At 39.1% G+C, this 24,591-nt stretch overlaps 1 protein-coding gene across 1 annotated transcript in view; it reads right to left on the bottom strand.

Moving 5' to 3' along the window:
* The window catches only part of ARHGEF6 (Rac/Cdc42 guanine nucleotide exchange factor (GEF) 6), a 160,960-nt gene that overhangs the window by 49,356 nt on the left and 87,013 nt on the right, over positions 1-24,591 (bottom strand). The window contains exons 7-9 of the mRNA XM_006874704.1: positions 10,197-10,291; positions 5,570-5,665; positions 4,116-4,238 (exon numbers count right to left, since the gene is read on the bottom strand). Coding sequence (XP_006874766.1) covers positions 4,116-4,238; positions 5,570-5,665; positions 10,197-10,291 — 314 coding nt within the window. The remainder of the gene's footprint in view (positions 1-4,115; positions 4,239-5,569; positions 5,666-10,196; positions 10,292-24,591) is intronic.

Genomic DNA, 24,591 nt, shown 5'->3' with positions numbered 1-24,591 from the left:
GACCCAATGGCATCTAACAACATCAACAACAGGGTACAAAGACAACAAACAAAACTCAGGTGTATTTCTATATGTCAGCAATGAGAACTCTGAAAAGGAAATTAGGAAAATAATTCCATTTATAATACCATCTAAAAGAATAAAACACCAAGAGAAAAAATCTAATCTGGGACATAAAGGACTTAATGGAAACTATAAATACTGCTGAAAGAAATTAAAGATGACTTCAATAAAAGGAAAGATGTTCCATGTTCATGGATTGGAAGGCTCCACATTGTTAAGTTGTCAATTCTATCCAAAGCCATCTATAAATTCAATGCAATCTCCATCAAAATTCCAACAGCCTTCTTTACAAAAATAGAGTAAATCAATTCTCAACTTTAGATGAAATGGCAAGAGGCACCAAATAGCTGAAACAATGTTGAAGGAGAATACCAAAGTAAGAGTACTCACACTTACTGATTTTAAAACATACTATAAAGCTAGAGTAATCAAAACAGTCTGGTACTGGTATAACAACAACAGAAAAAGAGACCAATGGACTAGAATTGAAGGTTCAGAAATAAACCTATACATCTTACAGTCAATTTTTTTTTTTTTTTTAACAAGGGTGCTAAGTCCTTTCAAAGGAGAAAAGGAGTCTCTTTAATAAATCACCAAACCCACTGCCACCAAGTCCATTCTAACACATAACGACCCTGTATAGGATCCTAGGCTGTACATATTTATGGGAGCAGAAAGACTCATCTTTCTCCCACAGAGAAGTTAGTGGGTTTACACTGTTGTTGACCTTGTAGTTAGCAGTCCTGTGCTTGTCCTACAGCACCACCAGGGCTCCCTCTTCAATAAATGGTGCTGGGAAAATTGAGTTTCCACATGAACAAAAATGAAACAGAATCCTTACCTCACACCATACACAAAAGCAAATTCAAAATGGATTTAGGACCTACATGCACAAACTAACACCATAAAATTCTTAAAATAAACAGGGGCATCCTTGTCAGGCTTAGCTTTCAATAATGGCTTACCTAATATAATTACAAAAGCACTAACAGCCAAAAGCAAAATAAAGAAATGGGATATCATAAATATTTAAAGCTTTGCACATCAGAAGACCTATCCAATAAAGTGAGCTACCAACTGGGATAGTATCTTTAGAAATCATATATCTGACAAGATTCTAATAACAGCACACAACCACCACCATATATATATATGTATGTATGTAATATCTACAGTTTAATAACAAAAAGTCAAATAGCCCAATCATAAAATGAAGAAAGGACTTGAATAGATATTTCAGCAAAAAGGACATTCAAATTGCCACCAAACACATAAAAAGTCATCAGAAACATGTAAATAAAAACCACAATGAGATATCATTTCACTCCAACTAGGATGGTTAAGATATAAATAAATAAACAAACAAACAACAGAAAATAACTAATGTTGTGGAGGATGTGGAGAAATTGGAACCCTTATCCTTTGCTATTGGGAATGCAAAATCATGCAGTCAATGTGGAAAACAGTGTAGCGGTTTCTCAAAAAACTGAAAATAGAACTACCATAGGACCAAGAAGTCCACTCCTAGGTATGTATCCAAAAGACTTCAAACCAGAGCCTCAAGCAGAAACTTGTACACCAATGTTCATTGAAGCACTATTCACAATAGCCAAAAAATGGGAGCATCTTAAATGCCCATCAGAAGATGAATGAATAAACAAAATATGGTAATATGCATATACAATGGAATACTACTTAGCTAGTAGGAGAAATGAAGTCTTGCTGCAATATGGATGGAGCTTGAAGACATTTTGTGTTTTGTTAAGTGCCATTGAGTCATTTCTGAACCATAGCGACCCTGTACAGGGTTTCCGAGGCTGTAAATCTTTACGGGAGCAGAAAGTCTCTTCTTTCTCCCACGGAGCTGCTGGTAGTATAGAACTGCTGACCTTGAGGTTAGCAGCCCATCTCATAACCACTACACTACCAGAGCTCTTAGTATAATGAAGACATTATACTAAGTGAAATAAGACAATCACAAAGGACAAACACTAATACTCACTTACATAATAAGAAAAGGCAAATGTATAGAAATCAAAGTTTATTAGTGAGTATCCGAAGTGGAAGGGAGCGGGGGAAAGAGGGCTACTGGAAATGGGAAAATTGCATTGATTAAGGATAAGGTTGCACAATCAATTATTGTAATTGCTGTCAATAAGTTGCACACCTGTATAAGGTTGACTATGCAAACGTTATGTGATAGGTATACTTATAACAACAACAACAGCCAACAGAGTAGCTGCTAAGGCTGCTCAAGTCTCCAGGGATTTGGTTTCTTTGTTTGGAGGTTTAGGATCATGATTTCATGTGAAATCCCAGTTACTTGGCCTAGTAGCATGTTTAGTGTTTCTGTTCTACCTCTTAATTTGTTGTGCAGTACACGTGGTCTTAAGAACTTGCAAGAGACCATCCAAGACACAAAAATTGGTCTCTATTAACCTGGAGCACCAGATGAAGGAGTCAGGAATAGGAGGAAAATGTAGAATTTGTGGATAATTGTCTCCATGAACCATGAGACGAATAAACTGGATGGTGCCTGGCCACCACTACTGAACATTTTGATCAAAAAATCCTAATCAAAAGAGGGAAAATGTTGTTGACCAGAATTTCAAATTCTTCTGGACTTTCTGGAGTCATGGAGGGTAGACGGACCTTTGAATCTATTGCATTGAGATCATTTTTAAATTTTAAACCAAAAATAGTCCCTGAAGTCTTCGTAAAATGAAACAATTATTTGGCTTAACTAGTTAAAAAAAAAAAGTCTTCCTTGAGCATTATGCTCTTTTAAGATCTATATAATATCACACTGACACAAATTGACCCATGTTAATTTGGTTGATGCGCAAGCAATATACAACAAGATGGAGGTCGGCACAGGAAAGATGGAGGTCGTGGGAGACACAGGGAGGAGTGCAAGAGTTCAAGTGAATAGAGGCCAATACCAGAGCTCTGGTAGCGTAGTGGTTACGAATCGGGCTATGAACCTTAAGGTCAGCAGTTCGAAACTACTAGCTGTTCGGCAGGAGAAAGATGATACATTCTGCTCCCGTAAAGATTTACAGCCTCAGAAACCCCGTACAGGGTCGCTATGGGCCAGAATCAACTCGACAGCACTTAACAACAACAACTGTTAACTGATGGTCCATAGAAGGGATTGCAATCACTGTAATGACACTAAGTGTATGGTTTTTTGAATGTGGGACTGATGATCTGTTCTGTAAACCTTCACTCAATTCACAGTAAAAAGTTTAAAAAACAAACACCAGGCAATAGCAACTAAAAGGATTAGATAGGGACTTTAGGGTGCAGTGAGTTTATGTTCATGTGGAAAGAACAACTCAGAGAAGGAAGATGAGGGTGGTTGTACAACTCAAAGAACATGAGTCCACATACAAACAATTGAACTGGTGTATACTTTGCTGTATATATTCTCAGGAACAACAGCAAAATAAAATTTAGAAGACAAAGTATTATTTGAGCTTTTTACTTAAAGTAGCAGATAGTTCATAGTAAGTTTAACTTTCTTTCCCCTTTCCCTACGAATATCAGTCATGACCCTCTACGAGATTAAAACAACAACCACTGGAAAGACATGAACAATGCAGGTGAATTATTTTTAGCAATTCAGACCCAATAGTCACTGGGAATAGGGGCGATGTTAAGCCATTGCCTTTAAATAAAGTTTCACTTCAAGAAAGATTTTCCACTGGCCCACTCCGACAAGGCGCATAACCCATTGCAGTCTCACATCTTGCCGTTTTGTAGCAAGCGCAACAAGTCTAGAGCATTTTATTTCATCTCTATATTTCCTTCTATGAGAGACGGGAACTTGTCTTCTTTGCTCATTACTCTATCCTCGTGAGCTAGCATAGGACCCGACACAAAGTAGATATTCAACAGATTATTTGTTGGATTAATGAACCAAGTACCTATGCAACAATTAATGAATTCTTGAATAGGAATAATCAAAAGCCTTGGATATCCAAATGAGGTGGTACTAAGAAAGGGCCTGAATGTGAAGTAGTAGAACTAGGGAAATGTTTATGATTTACCTGTGCTTTGTGAGTACGTTTACTGCTGAAGGATGATTTGCACAGTAAGCCAGGTACATGGATTTAAAATGAGGCATGAGGTTCAGGAGACAACCTCCTATTTTGTGTTGGTTTTCAGGAAATCTGCATGGAAAACAAATAAAACACAGAACATAAAATAAGAAACAAAGGGTAAACTTGGTAACATAAAAATAATTTGAATTATTTGCCAAATTTCAAAGAGAAACTGTAAAAACTATTTTGTCAAGAAAATTCAAGGTTTTGAACACTGCTGGAAACTGGTCACCAAGCATAGGTAGGGTCAGAAACTATTTTTGACTTAGTAGGCAGAGTTGTTCTGTTTTGTTTTGTTTCAGATTTTTATATTCAAATTTAGCTATGTGCACTGAAAATATTCTTGACTTTTTAAAAAAGGGCACGTCACAAGGCGTCTTGATGGCTTGGTAGTTGCTAGCAAGGATAGCTTCAAGGCTTTTTTGGCTTTGTTTTTATTTGCTTCTTTAAATTAAAAATGACTCATTTTCATTGTAAAAAAAATTTTTTTAAGCACAAGAAAGAAGAAAAAACTATCACTTAGAATCCCACCACTCAGAGATAGCTATCATAACAAGTTTGGCATATTCCTTGGACTTTTTTTCTATGTGTTTATCTACAAAATGGAATTCTAGTCACAAACTACCTTTCTCACTTGAACACAAGTTGAGATTAATAATCTAGATCCCTCTCAGCATGTGAAGTGACTCTAAAGTATCATTCAGTATGGATTTTCTCCCCCTTTCTCCCTGGACATCCACTTGTACCCCTCAAGGCTCAAGAAACCTCCATTTCCCTATAGATAATGAAAGTGACCAACTTTCCCAAGATAATCATCTTGGAGAATTAATTTTTCTATAAAAATATACTTTTTGATGATCATTGTAGTTCACTCTCTAGGATATATGTACACACCTCAACAATCTAGTTAGCTACAAATGTGTGATATGGTTGGCAGAAAGGTATGTTTTCCCTTCCTATACTTTCTATGTATTTTAACTATAATAGACATGATGTAAGGAATAATTAATAAGAGAATAACAAGCTTATGAAACAGAATGATTAATCTGAATGGCTTTTTCCAATAATTTACAATGTACCTAGCCAATGTCAAAGATGGCCTCCGTGATCAATTAAGATTTTGTGTGTCTCTCATATTGACCAGAAGAAAAAAAACATGATTTTTCAATGATGTTAGAAATTACTGGATGTAGAACCCTGATATATGACTAGTGCTTTGACACTGTGGCCACCACCACCTAGTGCATTTTCTCTGTATTGTGACTTTGTTCTTGGACAATGTAGCAACCATATAACAAGTACATTTCTGTCAAATGTCATTGCTTAAGACAGTGGCCTAAAAGACAACAACAACAACAAAAATGTTTCTGGTTACCCTAATAGCAAAATGGAACACTTACTTGGAACAGTCTTCCAAGGCTTGGCAGAGTGTCTGTTGAAATGTGCATATTTCTTCAAAGTTTCCCAATAAAGATGTAAACTCCACAGTACTCAGACTGTAAAAAAAAAAAAAAAAAAATCTAGTCTCTATGAACAGTGTTTGAGGACGATTCTAGTTATCTACCTCTAGTCCAGTTAGCTAACAGTTGGCTAACTTCTGGAAAATGGGAAAGGGAAGCAATCCTTACATTTTAACATTTATATCTATTTTGTGGTCTTAGGCAACTTTCTTAATTTTCTTTTATTTGTTTTACTTTTTCCTATAATAAGTCCTGGTGTGGCGTAATAGGATAAGCACTGGACCTCAAGGTCAGTTTGAACTGCAAGGTCATCAGTTCATATCCACCAGTCAATCCTGTTGCTATGAGTCAGAACTGACTAAATGGCACTGAACAACAGCAACAATAATAAGAATGAGCCTAAGAAAATGAGTGGGTTGTATGGGACATCTAGGGGTTTTATAAACTATATAAATACCAAACCAAACCTCATTATCATTGAGTCAATGCCAACTCATGACAGCCTCATGTACTACAGAGGTCAACTGTGCCATAGGGCAGATAACCAAGTCTTTAATCCACAGCACTGTTGGGTAGTGTGAACCACCAACCTTTAGGTTTGTGCCACCCAGGGACCTTACTGCAATGAATAGCAATTGCTTAATACCTAAGTATCAAGATAGATTAAAAAAAAAAAATTATACTTGAAAATTAAGTAAAAAAGCTTTTGACTAACTTCCTCTTGATAACTGAGAAGGTCATTGAGAAACATTATATATACTAATATTAGTGTTATTTCTGTTGTTAAGCACCTTTGAGACAGTTCTGACTCATAACAACCTTGTATAGGGTTTTCAAGGAGTGGCTGGTGAGTTTGAACTGCCAACCTTGCAGTTCAAACAGACCTTGTGGTTGAATGCTTATCCTATGGTGCCACACCGGGGATCCATATACTAATATGGTGGTAGCGATGGTGGTGTGCTATGGAGTTGGTTCCGACTCATAGCAACCCTGCATATGGTTTCCAAGGCTGTAAATCTTTACAGGAACAGAAAGCCTCATCTTTCTCCCACGGAAGGGCTGGTAGTTTCAAACTGCTGACCTTGAGGTTAGCAGCCCTACTCATAACCACTACGCTACCAGAGCTCCTTATATATTAATATAAAAGGGGGGGGGAATCAAGTTTCTCCTAAACTAAAATGCTTATAAATCAATTAAAGGAATTTCTTTAAGAGAGGAAGTAGAAAGGCAGAAAATTGTATTCATTTTTGTATTATTATTATTATTGGAGCAGAATGGAGTCAAATCAATGTAAACTGAACAATTTTATCCCAAGCCTCCATACTGAGAATGCCCTCAGCCATTGTTTCCCTATCACACAATAAGTGATAACAAGAGTCACCATTCATAGGGCTTACACTGATGCAGGCATTTTACAAATAATCACTCATTTTAACTTCACAATAACTTTGTTGTTGTTGTTAGGTGCCATCAAGTCGATACCAACCCATAGCGACCTTATGCACAGCAGAACGAAACACTGCCCAATCCTGGGCCAACCTCACTACTGTTGCCACACTTGAGTCTATCGATGCAGCCACTTGGCCAATCCATCTTGTTGGGGGTCTTCCTCTTTTTCTCTGATTTTCCACCTTACCAAACATGATATCCTTCTCCAGCGACTGCGCCTCCATTTTATTGCTATCTCCATTTTACAGGTAAGGAAACCCAAGTACTGAGAGGTTAAGCAAATCACCCAAAGTCACAAAGTCAGTGAATGGCAATGCCCGGATTTGAACTGATATAGTCCATAGTCTCTCTTAACCACTTTTTGTGAGGGAAATTTTCTAAAGATTTGTTTAAAGGGTCAGTGTCTGCCACATGTTCTTTCTCCTTAATAATGATAATAATAATATAATAAAACTATTATAAAGGGAATAATTCCAAGAAGGTAACTTTTATTATAAGACCCAAATAAATACTATCAGGAAGGCCTTCTGAACCATAAGCTGGAAACCCCCTACTTCAGGTATCAAAAGCAAAACTTCCAGCAGTCCTGGCTGTTGTTTTCTCACAGCATCAAGAATCTTTGACTAGGGGGTTTACTTAGTCTCTTCCAGATCAGGCAAAAAACTGTGTGGTTTGCTCAAATCACATTGGGGCCTGCAAGGTAGTCAGAACATTGAGAATGGATTTAGGAAGAATTGCAGGTCTGGCTCAGGGCTCTCACCACCTCTACCTAGGATTTGGTATTTCCTTTTCCCTTACTGTTTCTAGATTGCTCATGGGCCACTGCTCCATCGGAAATCTCACTATATATCCCCTCCCAGTGTTACTCTCCTCCTTCTCTGCCTTGTCACCTCCAGGAAAAAAGAAGACACATTTCACTTGGTGGCAGGAGACACAGTGAAGCCAGTCTAGCCACTGACAGTGTGATGAGCACAAAACCTCCCGGGACTTCTGTTTTCTTATCTCTTCAATGGGGTTATACTCTCAATCAGCTCTATGAACTATGACTCAAAAATCTCTTTGTATTTCAAATAATAACAACACAACACACTTCCTTGTTGACTATGTGTAAACTCTTTCAACACAGAAATACAAAATTCGTTTCTACTGAAGTAAGATTCCAATGTTGTTGGTTGGTGTTGGTTGTCAAGTGCCGTCAAGTTGGTTTTGACTCATAGGGACCCTGTATAGGGTGTCTGAGGAGCAACTGGTGAGTTTGAACTACCGACCTTGCACTTCCAAGTGACCTTGCAGTCGAGTGCTTATCCTATAGGCCCACATCAGGACTCCATCTTGTTAACTCCCATCAAGTCACCCCCAACTTATCACGACCCTATCTATGTAGAATGGAACGAAATGCTGCACTGTGATCCAATCTGGCTTTTGGAAATAGATTACCAGGCCTTTCTCTGTAGTCTGACTAGACGAAGTCAGAAGCTCCACTGACACCTGTTTAGTGTCACACAGCTAAACAGGGAGCCTCCACTGCCAGATGGCTGGTGGCTACACATGAAGTGCCTTGGCCAGGATCAAATCTGATCTCCTGCATGGAATTCTACCATTGCCCCAAGATTCTCATTCCAGTTTCTAGTTGCTGTGGAGTCAATTTCAAGTCATAGTGATCCTATGGGTGTCAGAGGAGAACTGTGTGCCATAGAGTTTTCAATGGTGCAGAGGGTTAACACACAAGGCTACTAGCAGAAGGGTTGCAGATTTAAGTCCACACACAGATGCCGTTCATATTTGGGACATATTGTCAGGAGGAACCAGTCCCTGGAGAAGAATGTCATGCTTGGAAAAGCAGAGGATCAATGAAAAAGATGAAGACCCCTAATGAGATGGATTGACACAGTGGCAGCAGCAATGGGCTCAAACACGACAATGATTGTGAGGATGGCACAGGATCGGACAGTGTTCTATTTTACACTTTGTCACTGTACGTTGGAATCTACTCAATGGCACCTAACAACAACAGATGCCTCAGAAGAAAGGTCCGGCAATGTCCTTCTGAAAAACCAGCCATTGAAACTCTATGGACACTCATGAGATCGCCATGAGTAGTAGTTGACTTGACAGCAACTGGTTTAAGATTTCCACACAACTATGAAAATTATGAAACAGGAAATTCAGCAAGACATGATGCCTAAGTGGGCTCAAGCATAGCAGCAATTGTGCCTTTGTACATAGGATTACTATGGGTTGAAACCAACTCAAGGGCACATAACAACAACAATGCCTCAGATTTAGATAAAAAGGGATACTGTAAAATACCTTAAACTTATTTAAGCCTGAAGTTGGTAGCTGAGGCAACTGTCTCACAGAATTCAATTCTTCCTAAGGCTTTTGTCCTCCATTTTATGGGCCAGCTGCTAAACTTTATATTTGATTCCAGTCAAATCTTTAGTGAAGTTTAATCAATTAGTTTGTTTTTGTTTTAAATGCAGTTTGCAACTAGCTGTTAAATATATGCTGCACACACACGAAATGAACGGTCGATATTTTTCTTTGTGAAAACTGAGTTTTCGATTCAGGTCTTAAATAATCACTTCGAATTTCAAAGATTCGGACAGCTTTGAATATTTTGGTGTTTTTGTTTTTAAAAAACCTTTATCCTTCACCTTTCTCTGGGTGAAATGTTGGCTTTGATTGCTCTTCTGAAAACACACAAAATGCCACACTCTTTCCACTCTCAGAGCATAGGAAAGAGGCTCTACTCTGATGAGCAAAGGGTCAAGTCAACATAATTCCCAGTTTATGTACTTTCAGGATAAAAACACCAGGGAGTTCTTCTATAGTTAAGGTACAACCATATACATCACTTTAAGACTGGACATGAGAAAAGTTGTAACGGGCAGAAATGCAGATCTGCCCATCCCTCCCCAAAGAGAGAGAGAGAATCAAGTTCTCCCATAGCAGCATCTTTCAGATGTTCTGTGGCCCTGACCATGTTCTTGGCAAACTAATCTGTAGAAATTCTTCTAAAGGGCAAAATCAATTATTCAGTGACATAAGAGTGATGATACCATATGCTGACATCATCTTTCTATTTTTAGCAAGAGGTTTTAAATATAAGTCTTACTTGTTATTGGACTGCAGGGGTCTTAAGTAAGTAACAAGAAGAGACTGGAGTTCTTTAGCGTACTCTTTTTCAGTGTCCAAGATGTTCTGTAACACCTGCAGAGAAACAAAGGTCGAATTATGATCATCAGGAGAATCCACGGGACCAAATAAGTTGAGCTTCAAAAGTAGTTTCTTTTTTCTTTTAACAAATTACTTTTTTTAAAAATGTTTTTTCTTTGCTTAGACTAGAAACTATAAACAAAGCTATAAATAAGGAGCACAAAAATTTGAATGCACTTTGTTTCAAACAAACTGATTTTAGCAATATCATGGAACTGCTTGTTACTTAATAAATCATATGAACTCAAATTTTCAGAGCTATCTACTAACTAGAGGTCCTTTTCCAATTACACAGTGGTATTCAAACTGTTTTCTTGAACTTTAAATCATTTTATCTTCAGGAAAGGTCTCAGTTGGCTAACAAAGGTTCATTAATCCCATTTTATAGATGGGAAAATTAAGGCCAATTAATTATTTTAAGATACAATGACAGGATAATTTAACAAAAATTGTATTATCAAACATAAGAAAAGATTTTTGTTTAAAGTATGTTTTTGAAGAAAACTTTAGGGAACAAAATGCTAAGACTCTGGATTTTTTTAGCCAGGTTAAAACTGATATTTAAATAAGGGTTAAAGAGTGCTAGCATGAGCAATTAAAATAGAAAAGGAGGCTGAGATGTGACGAATTTAACAGAAGCAATACTAATTTTCAAGATGATAACTAATAACAGAATTAAAATCCTATAGGTAAAAGAACAAAAGTATAGATCCACAATTTCATTTCTCATGTCAGTCCTAGAGTGTCGCCCCATTTCCCTGCTTCTTCTTGAGGCAGGTGCAACCTTCATTCTAAGCTCCCAGAGACAAGTAAGTCAGTATATTGGTGTATTTCCTTTCATTTCTTCCCATTCATTAAACAGAAATTTACTGAGCACCTATTCTGTGCCAATCACTGTGCCACCCACAAGGAGCTTCTGCTGTAACTAAAGAGGGGTCATTGGACAGGGATAAGAACAGCGTGAAGCATTCTTAGTGAAAAGAAGCCCATAAAGCCAGTTTAACAAATAGCTCCTGCATGCCTGCCAAGAAGTCAACCATCTACTCACAAGACAATGCACGATGGTCTATTTGGGAAAGGTGGAATGGCCAGAGTAGGTGGAAGACCCAGGTAGCTGTGGATTTTCTGGGAAACAGCAGGCCTGGAAAGTGGTGGTCCTGGCTCTGTTGCCAACTGACAGGTGGCTTCACTTTTCAAGTTTTGCTCACCTCATCTCAGATTGTGACCTTACACCTACCTCAAGGCCATTGTGAGGGAGTGAGACACTGTACAGGTAGGTGTTGGATGAGCAGAAAACAGTCCCTCCCACCAATGTAAAAGGTTAAAAAAGGGTTCCCTCAATGGAAGTACTGTTGACACTTCCAGACCAGATCATTCTTGGTGGCTGAGGGCTGTTCTGGACACTGTAGGAAGTTTCACATCGTTCTTAACCTCTACTCAGTAGATGATGATAGCACTTACACACACACACATACAATTGGGATCAAAAAGGTTTTCAAACATTGTCAAATGTTACCTAGTGGCAAAATCACTCCCAGTTGAGAACCACAGGTTAAGAAGGACACAGGTCACAAGATTTAGGGTTATGTTGGAAAAGCTAAGGATTAAACTGGAACATCCTCCTCCCCCGCTACCTGTGTCTACTTTCATTTTCTCTCTTCATCAAGAACTACTCTCCAAAAGTGTAAATCCAGGGACTTAGAGGACCAGAAATGTTACCTCCCTACTATAAGACCAAGTACAACAAAGACAATCAGAAAATATTTTTAGATGCGTGCAAATAAAAACATAACATAGAAAAACTTATGAGATGTAGTAAAAGCTAGATAGGGAAAACTACTACTATAAATGCCTATACAAGGGGACTTCAAAAAGTTCAGGAAAAAATTCTATTTTTTTATTTATTTATTATCTTTTAATTCCATTTTTTCCATGATGTTTTGAGGCCCTGTCACATATGTTAAAAAAAAAAAAAAAAATCTCAAATCACTAGCTTAATTTTCCACCCTAAGAAATTAGAAAAGAGCAAACTAAATCCAAAGGAAACAGAAGGCAAGAAATGATAAGAACTCTTACAATTCAATAACAAAAAGACAAACAACCCAATTAAAAGATGAGCAAAGGATCTGAATAAAGGTCTCTCCAAGGAAGATACACTAATAGTCAACAAACGCATGAAAATATGCACAACACCGTTAGCCATTAGGGAAATGAAGACTAAAACCACAATGAGAAACCACTTCACACCCACTAGGATGGCTAGTACTAAAAAACAAAAAATTGCAAGTGTTGGTGAGAGTATATAGAATTTGGAACACTCATACATTGCTAATTGGTTGGTTATGTGCTGTGAAGTTGGTTCCAACTCATAGCAACCCTGCATAAGGTTTTACGAGGCTACAAATCTTCACAGGGGCAGAAAGCCTCATCTTTCTTCCATGAAACAGCTGATAGTTTCAAACTGCTGACCTTGGGTTAGCAGCCCAACTCGTAAAATGGTGCAGTCACTATGAAAAACAATTTGGCAGTTCCCATAAAAGTTGTTTCTCTGCTATTCATAAGGTTTTCAGTGACCAATATTTGGAAGTAGTTCATCATTCCTTCTTCCTTTGTACATGGACCAAGAGGCAGTTGTTCGAACAGAACATGGGAACACTGAATGGTTTCAAATTAAGAAAGGTGTGCGACAGGGTTATATCCTTTCACCATACTTATTCAACCTGTATGCTGAGCAAATAATCCAAGAAGCTGGGTTATATGAAGAAAAACCTGGCATCAGGATTGGAGGAAGACTCATTAACAACCTGCGATATGCAGATGATACAACCTTGCTTGCTGAAAGTGAAGAGGACTTAAAATATTTACTGATGAATATCAAAGAGCACAGCCTTTGGTATGGATTACATCTCAATGTAAAGAAAACAAAAATCCTCACCACTGAACCAATAAACAACATTCTTATCAACGGAGAAAAGATTGAAGTTGTCAAGGACTTCATTCTTCTTGGATCAACCATTAACACTCATGAAAGCAGCAGTCAAGAAATCAAATAATGTATTGCATTAGGCAAATCTGCTGCACAAGATCTTTTAAAAGTGTTGAAGAGCAAAGATGTCAGCTTAAGGACTAAGGTGCGCCTGACCCAAGCCATGGTATTTTCAATAACCTCATATGCATGCAAAAGCTGGACAGTGAATAAGGAAGACCATAGAAGAATTGATGCTTTTGAGTTATGGTGTTGGAGGAGAATATTGAAAGTACCATGGGCTGCCAAAAGAACTAACAAATCTTTGTTGCAAGAAGTGCAGCCAGAGTGCTCCTTGGAGGCCAGGATGGCCAAACTTCGTCTCTCATACTTTGGACATATTTTCAGGAGGGAGCAGTTGCTGGAGAAGGATATCATGTTTGGTAAGGTGGAGGGTCAGAGAAAAAGAGGAAGACCCCCCAGTGAGAGGAACTGACAAAGTAGCAGCATCAATGGGCTCAACTGTGAGGGTGGCCCAGGTACGGGCAGTGTTTCATTCTGCTGAGCATAAGGTCGCTATGAGTCTGTACTGACTCGATGGCACTTAACAACAACAACATAAAAGTTGAACCAACCTTCACAAGTTAAAATGCCAGAGGAACCAGCAATTCCACCTCTAGATATATACCCTAAGAATCCAAAACAGGTGTTCACACTATACCTTGTACACAAATGTCAATAGCAGCACTATTCACAATAGCCAAATGGTGGATACAATCTAAATGTCCATTAATAGATGAACGGATAAAAAAATATGACATATCCATAGAATGGAACACTATTCAGTCATCAAAAGAATGAAGTACTGATACATGCTACCACGTGGAGAAGCCATGAAAATATTATACTAAGTAAAAGAAGACAGTAACAAAAGACCACATATTTTATGATTCCATTCATATGAAATTTTCTGAATATGCAGAATTCATAGAAACAGAAAGTAGATAGTGATGTCCAGGGGCTGGTGTGAGAGGGAAGTGGAACAGGGAGTGACTACAAACACTTATGTAGTTCTGGTGTGGCATGTGGGTTAATGTGCTGGACTGTAAGGTCATTTGAACTGCAAGGTCAGCACTTCAAGCCTCACCAGGCGCTTCTCGGAAACCCTATGCAGGGTAACTATGGGTCGGAACCGACTCTACAGCACTTAACAACAACAAACACTTAGAGGATTTCTTTTGGGGGTGATGATGATAGTCTAAAATAAGACCATAGTAATGGTTGAACAATGCTAAAAATATTAAAAACAACTGATTTGTACACTTCTAAAGAGTGAATTTTATGGCATGTGAATTATAGCTCAATAAAGCAATTATTAAATATAGTCCAAGCACATATATCTTACTTGGGAATAGAAGCCCTTCTGTTTATTATCTGATACCAAGTCCTTATCCAGTGTAGTGACACCCCTCACTCCAATCTTGAGTGTGTTCATCATTATAGCTTTCAGTTCACTGCAGTACCTCAAGTAATCACTTATACTCACACTCAATAACAATATTCCGTTTTTTATGGTTAGAAGTGGAAAAGACTGCACTAAAACTCAACAGTACCATGATATACTGTGTGCCAAGAAGGAAAGGGGACGCTTGTGCAGATCACTTTACTAAAAATATTTATTTTGTTACCTAGAGGAATTTTATTGGGTGTAAAAAGAAAGGATGGGACATGGCTTCCCTCTTACATTCTGAATGGAATGAAATCATCTCATCAACTCCTTTTGTTAGCACGTCTCTTAACAAATGCTCAAAAGAGCGTTTCTCATAGCAAACCACTCTACATATTCACTCACCCTTCAAGCACCGATATCTATAGCTGCCACACTAACCAAATTATAGGAGCCCTGATGGCACAATGGTTAAGTGCTCAGCTGCTAAATGGAAGGTTGGCAGTTCTAATCCTCCCAGCAGTTCTGTGGGAGAAAAACCTGGTGATATGCTCCCATACAGACTTCAACCAAGAAAACCCTATAGGACAGTTCTATTCTGTCACACGTGGTCACTATGAGTTGGAAGAGACTTGGCTTGATAGCACACAATAACAACATCCAAATTGTAATGCCTACTCAAATTTTTTTAAGTCATTGCCTGAAAGGAATTTTTAGACAAGAAAAATAACAGATATGATTTTCATCATCAAATGTGATTTTTAAATCAAGTTACATTGTTGTTGTTAAGTGCCGTAAGGTCAGGTCAGACTCATCGATCCTGTATAGGGTTTCCAGCTAGCACTTAGTGGGTTTGAGCTTCCAACCTTGTGGTTAGCAGTCCAGTGCTTATCCTACAGTGCCATACCATGACTCCAAGTAAACATAATCTTAATTCCAAGGTAGATATAATTCAACTTCCCCTTTCCCACTGAAAGAGCTTTAGTATTTCAACTTCCTTTTAAATTCCAGCATCTGGAAGATAGGGGAACACTGAGGCAGGTTTCCATGGGCTAAATAAGAGAGAGGTAAATGCATGCTCAACCTTGGAACAACAGGGCTCTGTGATACAGAGATTGAGTCATAGTCTGAAGAGGGGAAATAATGTTAGGATGCTTGAGTGTCTTATGAATACTGGTTCCCCTTGCCTATTGTTGTAAAATAGACACTTCAGTGAGATAGAAACAAATATCAGGGAACATGATTACAGAAAGCTTGTAAGCCCATCTTGAGCCTATAACTGATCGGAATACCTGAAAGGGGTTCTAGAACTTGCCCAGTGAAATAGGCTTCTTGTGGAACCTTTTCAGTGTATAGGACCTTAGGTGGAATCCTGAGCCCCATCCAGAACCTTCTGAGGTGGTACATTTCCAATAGAAAGGACAAGCAGGCCAGCCTGGAACATCTAGAGCAACAGAAGATACTTCTTGAAAGAAAGAGCAGCAGGAAAAATCCAAAACAAAAATGGCAGTATGATTGGCTACTACAAGAACAAGCAAGTTGTTCACTGGGGAGCCATCAAGGCAAGCAATCAAGTCCCTTCAGGACAAACCCTCCTCCAAGAAAGAAACTCAAATGGAACACATGAGCATGTAAGCTTGCTGGAAACCACGTTGGTCTACTGGTGAGCAGAAGAGGGGGAAAGGCAGCAATGAAGAAAAGGGCTGAGTTCAGTCACTTTCCATAGACTCCCATTGACCTGGAGATGAGAGCGAGAAGAGGAAGGGCTGGTTGGTCCGAAGTGTGGTGAGACCTGGGAACTCCTGAGCTCATGGACAAGGATATAGCCATGGAGGGTTAGAGTTGAGAGTGAAGCATCCAACTGCTATAAAATGAGGGGAGATGCACAAGAATGCCCAAACTTGCATTTGACCTAGCCTCGATGGCTTGATAATCAGAACTTGACAGAGGAAGATTAAAAAAAAAAAAAAATTGTATAAAGGAAATAAGTGTAAATTGCTACAATTTGATGAACTTGACCTATATTATCTATGTAGTATCTCAAAATACCAACCAACTGACAGCAAAGGAGTCTTCACATCAAGGATCAATCCTATTCCCTTTGTGTACAGAGTAGATAGGAACGGGCAACTTAGACACTGTCTACCCAAAATGAGGGGTCAATAAAGACATGAAGTCACTGGCTTACAAGGTTTCAAGAGGGAGTTTAGTTGGGGAAAAAAGAGTCCCCACTGAAAACAGATGGGGACAAGATTCTTATGATTCAATAGTGAGTAATTGTTATCATGACTAATTGTGACTGTCACAACTGTAAAGGTAGAAGTTTTGTAACAAAAACAGGGGAGTAGTTAATCTTGCAGTCCAGAAACAGAGGACCATCGGGGGAGAGGAGCATGAGTGGAATGTGGGACCCTATCCAGAGAAGCAGCAACATTAGAGATGGAGACAGAGATGAAGATATGGAGAGAGAGAGCAGCTGAGGACTCTAGACTTATGGAAAGAGAAAGACTGAGGGCTGGCAGCCAGGAGGCAGGCTTGCAGACTGTGCTCTTTGGTTGTTTAAATTCTTATATATTCCTGGGTGTTTTTGAGTACATCCCTCCCCCCATTACACCCCCCCCAAAAAAAACAACAGAGGGAATAGAAGCAATGATGATGCACAGAAGACATGATAATCACTGCAATGAAACGATGAGTGTAAAACCAATGTTCTCCCTTGTAAACTATCTCTCAGTTCACAATACAAACTTAAACAAAAGAATACAAAAAAAAAAACAGATAACTACAGCATCTGGAGATCTTGCAAGAAAGATGCTAATAGACTTACTTTCAGGTGAGGTGGTGTACTTTCTAGGAATAATCACCTCTGCTGGAGCCCTGAGCATGGGACAGATTGATGGCTAAGGTGAAGTTGTTGCTGTTAAGTGCCGTCGAGTTAGTTCTGACTCATAACAAGCTTTTGCACAAAGAATGAACCACAGCCCTGTCCTACACCATCCTCACAATTGTTGCTAAGCTTCAGCCCATTGCTGCTGCCCCTTGCCAATCCTTCTCATAGAGGGGCTTCCTCTTTGCAGACCCTCCACTTTACCTAGTATGATGTGCTTCTCCTGATAACATGACCAATGTATTAGAGACAAAGTTTCACCACCCTGACTTCTAAGGAGCATTCTAGCTGTACTTCTTCCAATAGAAATTGGTTTGTTCTTCCTATAGTCCATGGTACTTTTAATATTGTCCTCCAACACCATAGCTCAAATGCATCAATTCTTCTATGGTCTTTCTTATTCACTGTCCAACTTTCACATGCATAAGAAGCTACTGAAAACATGTGGCTTGGATCAGACACACCTAAGTCCTCAAACTAACATCTTTGTCCTTGAACACTCTAAAGAGATTTTGTGTAGCAAATTTGCCAAATGCAATACATTGTTTGATTTCTTGACTGCTGCTTCTATGCGTGTTGATAATGGATCCAAGCAAAATGAAGTCTTTGACAGCTTCAATCTTTTCTCCATTTATCATGATGTTACTTATTCCAATTTATCTTCTTTATGTTGAGATGCACACCTTTCCTAATTTTAAGCCATTCAGTGTCTCCTTGTTCTGTTCGAATGACTGCCTCTTGGTGTCACGAGCACAATTAAGTGTTCCGGAATACTCATTCTCCACAATGTTGAGGTAGGCAGGTGAGTTCTGAAGAGATAGAAGAACTGATGCATTTGAATTATGTATTGGAGAAGAATATTAAAGGTACCATGGACTGCCAGAAGAACAAACAAATCTGTGTTGGAAGAGTGTCCAACCAGAAAGCTCTTTAGAAGCCAAAATGGCCAGAATTTATTTCTCATATTTTGATCATATTATCAGGAGGAAGCAGTTCCTAGAGAAGGACATCATGCTGGGTAAAGTGGAGAGGGTCAGTGAAAAAGATGGAGATCCCCAATGAAATGGATTGGCACAGTGGCAATAGCAGTGGGCTCAAGCGTAGCAGCAATTGTGAGGATGGGACAGGACCAGATGGTGTTTCATTCTGTTATACATAGGGTCACTATAGGTTGGAACCAACTCGATGGCACCTAACAATAACAACAACAACAACAGGGAAATGTTCCTTAAACTCCTAACATTTCAAGTGCTTCAGGTAACAGAATGCTGGCTTTATAAAATGATAATGACAAAGGTGATACATATGTCTCTTTCATTCCATATTTTTTGTGGGAAGACCAACATATTTCACATGGGAATGTAGAAAAGAGAATGGCCCCTGCTGTGGTTTGAGTAGCAGAAAGGAACATCAGGATGGATGCTTGGGATTCTTTCCCAAATTCACTTGGACTTTTATTGCTTTCCTCCTTCTCAAAGGATCCACTGATGAACTTGGGAGACTGGTTCTTTCTTTTCCCGGCCACAGGGCATCTAATGCTGGAAGGATAAGAAGAGGAGCAAACAGAGAAGGCTATGTGCTCCCAAACAGAAGGCTTCAGTGGTTAGGCAGGAGGCAGGGAGCTTGGCAAGCCAACCAAATTCAGAGCAGGACAATTTGATCGAGATGAAATCCATTCAAAGTTACATAAATACACTTGTGTCCAGACACTCTTTGTCTCTCTGACTCTGGCTTCACAAATATAACTAAGTATCCTTTGGCTCAACTAATCAGCCTGAGTTCAGAATAAAACAGATGGTGAGAGGCCACAGAAAGAGAGGGGAGGTCTTTTGTGCCTTCATCATGGGCTATTGATTTCCCAGTAAAAAAGATCGCCTACTTTTCCTGGAAAGGCTTTATTAGAGTGAGTTCATTTATATAACCCTATGTTCCAAAGGGAAGAGTCCTATAAGTATAAAGAAATTATTTTAGGAGGTTAACTGCATAAACAGGAGTCCTGGGGTGGCGCTGTGGGTTAATGCGCTAGACTGCAAAGTCGGTGATTTTGCACAACCTGCAAGGTTGGTGATTCAAGTTCACTGGCCACTCCTCAGAAACCCTATACAGGGTCGCTGTGAGTCGGAATCAACTCGACGGCATGTAACAATAACAATAGGTTCTCTAAGGCATATCCTTTAGACATTTGCCATAAGTTAAGAGCAAGCAAATAAAGCTAGAAACAAAATAAATAAAACTTGTCCTTACTATTTAGTACTATTTGGTTCTATTTTCCTATTTGGACATAGAGAAAGATTGTCTCTTACTCTACAGATAGATGCTCATGCCCAGAATTAAATATTGGGTTTATTGTGAGTCTGGCCTATTTGTTACAGCACAAAACAGCTTTATTACAGTATGCTACAATAACTACAGTGGGGGTTGGGGGAGTCCACCTTCCAAGGGGCACTTTGAGGAGCGATGTGCATTAACTCTTTGGCCTGCAGGGACTAATCCTAGGTATGAGAGTGTCCTTATCTAGGTGTCTTTGGTCACATATATCTCCCTGTTTGAATTCCAGTGGTTAAGCACTCAGCTGCTAACCAAAAAGTCAGTAGTTCAAATCCACCAGTATATCTGCAGGAGAAAGATGTGGCGGTCTCTCTTCTGTAAAGATTAAAACCAAATCCACTGCCATCAAATCTATTACAATTCATAGTGTCATATATTTGTTGTTTTTACTTGTTGTTCAGTTCTGACTCATAGCGACCCTATACACAACAGAATGAAACAGTGCCCAGTCCTATGCCATCCTCACAATCATTGCTATGTTTGAGCCCATTATTGCTGCCACAGTGTCAATCCATCCCACTGGGGGTATTCCTCTTTTTTTTACCAAACATGATGTACTTTTCCAGGGACTGGTCCCTCTTAATAGCATGTCCAAAGTACAAGAGGCAAAGTCTCACCAAATATCTTTGTACAAAGATGGTTATACTTCTTTCAAGATAGCTTTGTTTTTTGTTCATGATATTTTCAATATTTTTTGCCAATAGCATAATTCAAATGCATTGATTTTCTACAATTCTCCTTATTCACTGTCCAAATTCCACATGCCTATGATTCCTATTGAAAACACCATGGTTTGTAAAATAGTCCACAACACAATGTTCTACATCCAACTTTGGTGAGTAGTGTCTGGGATATTAAAAGTTCATGAGCAGCTGTCTAAGGTGCAGCTAATTGGTTTCTCCACGTGCTAAAGAAAGAAGAGTAGTGAAATTAAAGATACTTGGTATCATATCAGTTAGTCCAATTAACCAATGAAGCAGGTGAACATCAGTCACCATGACTCTGAGACCAGAACTAGATGGTGCCCAGCTCTGAAAGGGATCATATTTATATTAGAAGGTTCTGGATAGAGTGGTAGAAAATGTGCAACAAAATTAAAAAAAAAGAAAAAAGAAAAAAGAAAAAGACCACGCTTACAGGTCTGAAAAAGACTGAAGGAACTCAAGAGTATAGCTTCAACCACCCTTCAGGTCTGGAATGGGACTCACCCTCATGGACCAGTTTTCAGCCTAGCAGCAGATAGGTAAATAATGGGGAACAACAACACTAGTAAGGTGTGCTCACCATGGAATGGTCAATCATTCAACATCAAAAGGACAACATTTACCTAAGTACAAAGTTGAGAAAGGATGGGAAGTTGGGTGGAATGGAAATAAGAACCACAGAGAATAAGTGGGATAATCGTTGCATGGAGGGGATTGCAATCATTGAAATGACACAAAGTGTATGATTTATTGAATGGAAATCTGATATCTTGTATGTAAACCTTCACTCAATTCACAATAAAAAAGTTCAAAAAAAAAGAAAGAAAATACCCTGGTTTGGGCAAGGTGCAGCTTAGTCCTCAAAGTAACATCTTTCTTCTGTAACGCTTTAAAGAGGTCCTTAGCACCCGATATAGGCCAGAGTATATCTGCTTCCTAGGGTTTCCAAGACTACATCTTTACAGAAACAGATAGCCTCATCCTTCTCCCACAGAGAGGTAGATGGGTTTGAACCACTGACTTTGAGGTTAACAACCTAAAGTTAACCCACTATGCCACCAAGGTTCCTTTCATAAAGATTACAGCCTTGGAATGATTACAGTAAAACCCCAGGCAGGTCTACTGTCTCCTACAGGATTGCCATGAGCTGGAATCAACTCAGCAGCAAAGGGTTTACACTTGAGTTTATATACTTTATAAGGAGTCCTGGTGTGACACTGTAGGATCAGCACCGGACTGCTGACCACAAAGTCAGTGGTTCAAACCCACCAGCTGCTTCTCAGAACCCTGATACTGGGTCACTGTGAGTTGGAACTGACTTGACAGCACTTAACAACAACAAAGTAGTCATGATGTGGCACTGTAGGATAAGCACTGGACTGCGAACTGCAAGGCTGGAGGTTCAAACCCATCAATCTCTCCTCAGAAACTCTATACAGGATTACTAAAAGTTGGAGCTGACTCAACAGCACTTAACAACAACAAGAAGTTTTGGTGGTGCAGTGGTTAAGCACTTGGTTGCTATCTAAAAGGTCGCCAGTTTGAATCCACCAACGACTCCCTGGGAGAAAGATTCAACAGTCTGTTTCCATAAAGACTGTTGTTGTTGTTAAGTGCAGTTGAGTCGGTTTCGACCCATAGTGACCCTGTATAGGGTTTCCGAGTTAGAACCTCTGACCTCGCAGTTCAAGCCAGCCTTGTAGTCCAGTGCATTATCCCACAGCGCCACACCAGGACTCCACACCAGCTAGATCACATGCCTGCTCATGTATTCCCCTTGAGTCTCAGTCATGGAAGGAGGTTTGCCCTAAGGGGACCCAACCGCTTGCCCTGATGGCTCTCTGGTGAACAACTTGCTTGTTCTTGTCAATCGGACTGTCATTATTGTTTTGTATTTTTCCTGCCGGTCTTTCTTTCAAGAAGTATCTTCTGTTCTTCTAGCAGCTCCAGGCTGGTCTACTTGTCCTTTCAAGTGGAAATTTCCCACCTCAGAAAATTCAACTACACACATGGATTTCCCAGATGGAATACACAGAAATCAAACTGACTATCTCTGTGGGAAGAGATAGTGGAAAAGCTTCATATTATTAGTCAAAGCAAGACCAAGGGCAGACTGTGGAACAGACCATTAATTGCTCATAGGCAAGATCAGGCTGAAGTTGAAGAAAATAAAAACAAGTCCATGAGAACCAAAAGAATGACCTTGAACATATCCCGCCTGAATTTAGAGATTATCTCAAGAACAAATTTGCTGCATTAGACACTAATGACCGAAGAGCAGTTGGAATGACATCAAGAACATCATGCAGTAAGAAAGCAAAAGGTCATTAAGAAGACAAAAAAGAAGGGAAAGACCAAAATAGATCTCAGAAGAGACTCTGAAACTTGCTCTCCAGTGTAGAAATGTGAAAGCGAATAGAAGAAATGAGGATGTAGAAAAGCAGAACAGAAAATTTCAAAGGGCAACTCAAGAGGACAAAGTCAAGTATTGTAATGAAATGTGCAAAAACCTGGAGCTAGAAAATAAAAAGGGAAGAGCACACTCAGCATTTCTCAAGCTGAAAAAGCTGAAGAAAACATTCAAGCTACAACTTGCAATATTGAAGATTCTATGGGCAAAATGGAGTACTGGTGTGGTGCTGTGAGTTAATGCACTGGACTGCAAGGTCAGTTTGAACCACCAGCCACTCCTCAGAAACCGTATATAGGGTTATTATGAGTAGGAAGCACTCGACGGCACTTAGCAACAACAACAATGGGCAAAACAGTGAATGACGCAGAAACCATCAAAAGAAGATGAAAGGAATACAGGGAGTCACTGTCCCAAAAAGTATTGCTTGATGTTCAACCATTTCAAGAGATAGCATATGACTGAAGGAAGAAGTCCAAGGTGCACTGAAGACATTAGCAAAGAACAAGTCTCGAGCAATTGATGGAAAATGAATTGAAATATTTCAACACACTGACACAGCATAGGAGGTACTCACTCATCTTTGCCAAGAAATTTGGATGACAACTACCTGGCCAACTGACTGGAAGAGATCTACATTTGTGCTCATTCTGTTGGAATGACCCAACAGAATGAGGAAATCGTCAGACAATAACATTTATATCACATGCATGTGAAGTTTTGCTAAAGATCATTCAAAATTGGATGCAATGATACATTGACTGGAAACTGCCAGATGTTCAAGCCAAATTCAGACAAGGACATGGATATCATTGCTGACATCATGTGGATCATGGCTGAAAGCAGAGAATACTCAAAAGATGTGTTTACCCGTGCTTTATTGACCATGTAAAGCTTTTGACAGCGTTGAACATGACAAGCTATGGATGACAACATTGCAGAGAATGAATATTCCAGAACACTTAATTGTGCTCATGAGAAACCTGTACATAGATCAAGAGGTCGTAGTTCAAGCAGAACAAGAGGACTTTAAATGGTTTAAAATCAGGAAAGGTGTGCACCAGGATTTTATTCTTTCACCATACTTATTCAATCTGTACACTGAACAAATAAATCTGAGAAGCTGGATTCACGTAGAAGAATGTGACATAAGGATTGGATGGAGACTCATTAACATTCTGTGATAAGCAGATGTCACAACCTTGTTTGTTCAAAGCCAAGAGGACATAAAATACTTACTGAAGATCAAAGACCACAGCCTTCATTATGAGCTGCATTTCATTGTAAAGAAAACAAAAATCCTCACAGCTAAATTAGTAACATCATAAGAAATGTAGAAAAGATTGAAATTGTCAAAGACTTCATTTTGCTTGGATCCACTATCAATACTCATGGAAGTAGTAATCAAGAAATCATACAATACAGAGATCTAGGTATAGCTTGAAGAGGGTAAATAATAGTAAAATCCTTGACTGCCTTATGAATATTAGTTTCCCTTGCCTACTATTGTAAAATAGACACTGGAGTGGGATAGAAAGGAATGTTGGGAAACA

This window comes from Chrysochloris asiatica, unplaced genomic scaffold (assembly GCF_000296735.1).
Source record: "Chrysochloris asiatica unplaced genomic scaffold, ChrAsi1.0 scaffold00295, whole genome shotgun sequence".
Taxonomy (NCBI): Eukaryota; Metazoa; Chordata; class Mammalia; order Afrosoricida; family Chrysochloridae; genus Chrysochloris; species Chrysochloris asiatica.
This window is presented reverse-complemented; position numbering and strand designations above follow the sequence as displayed.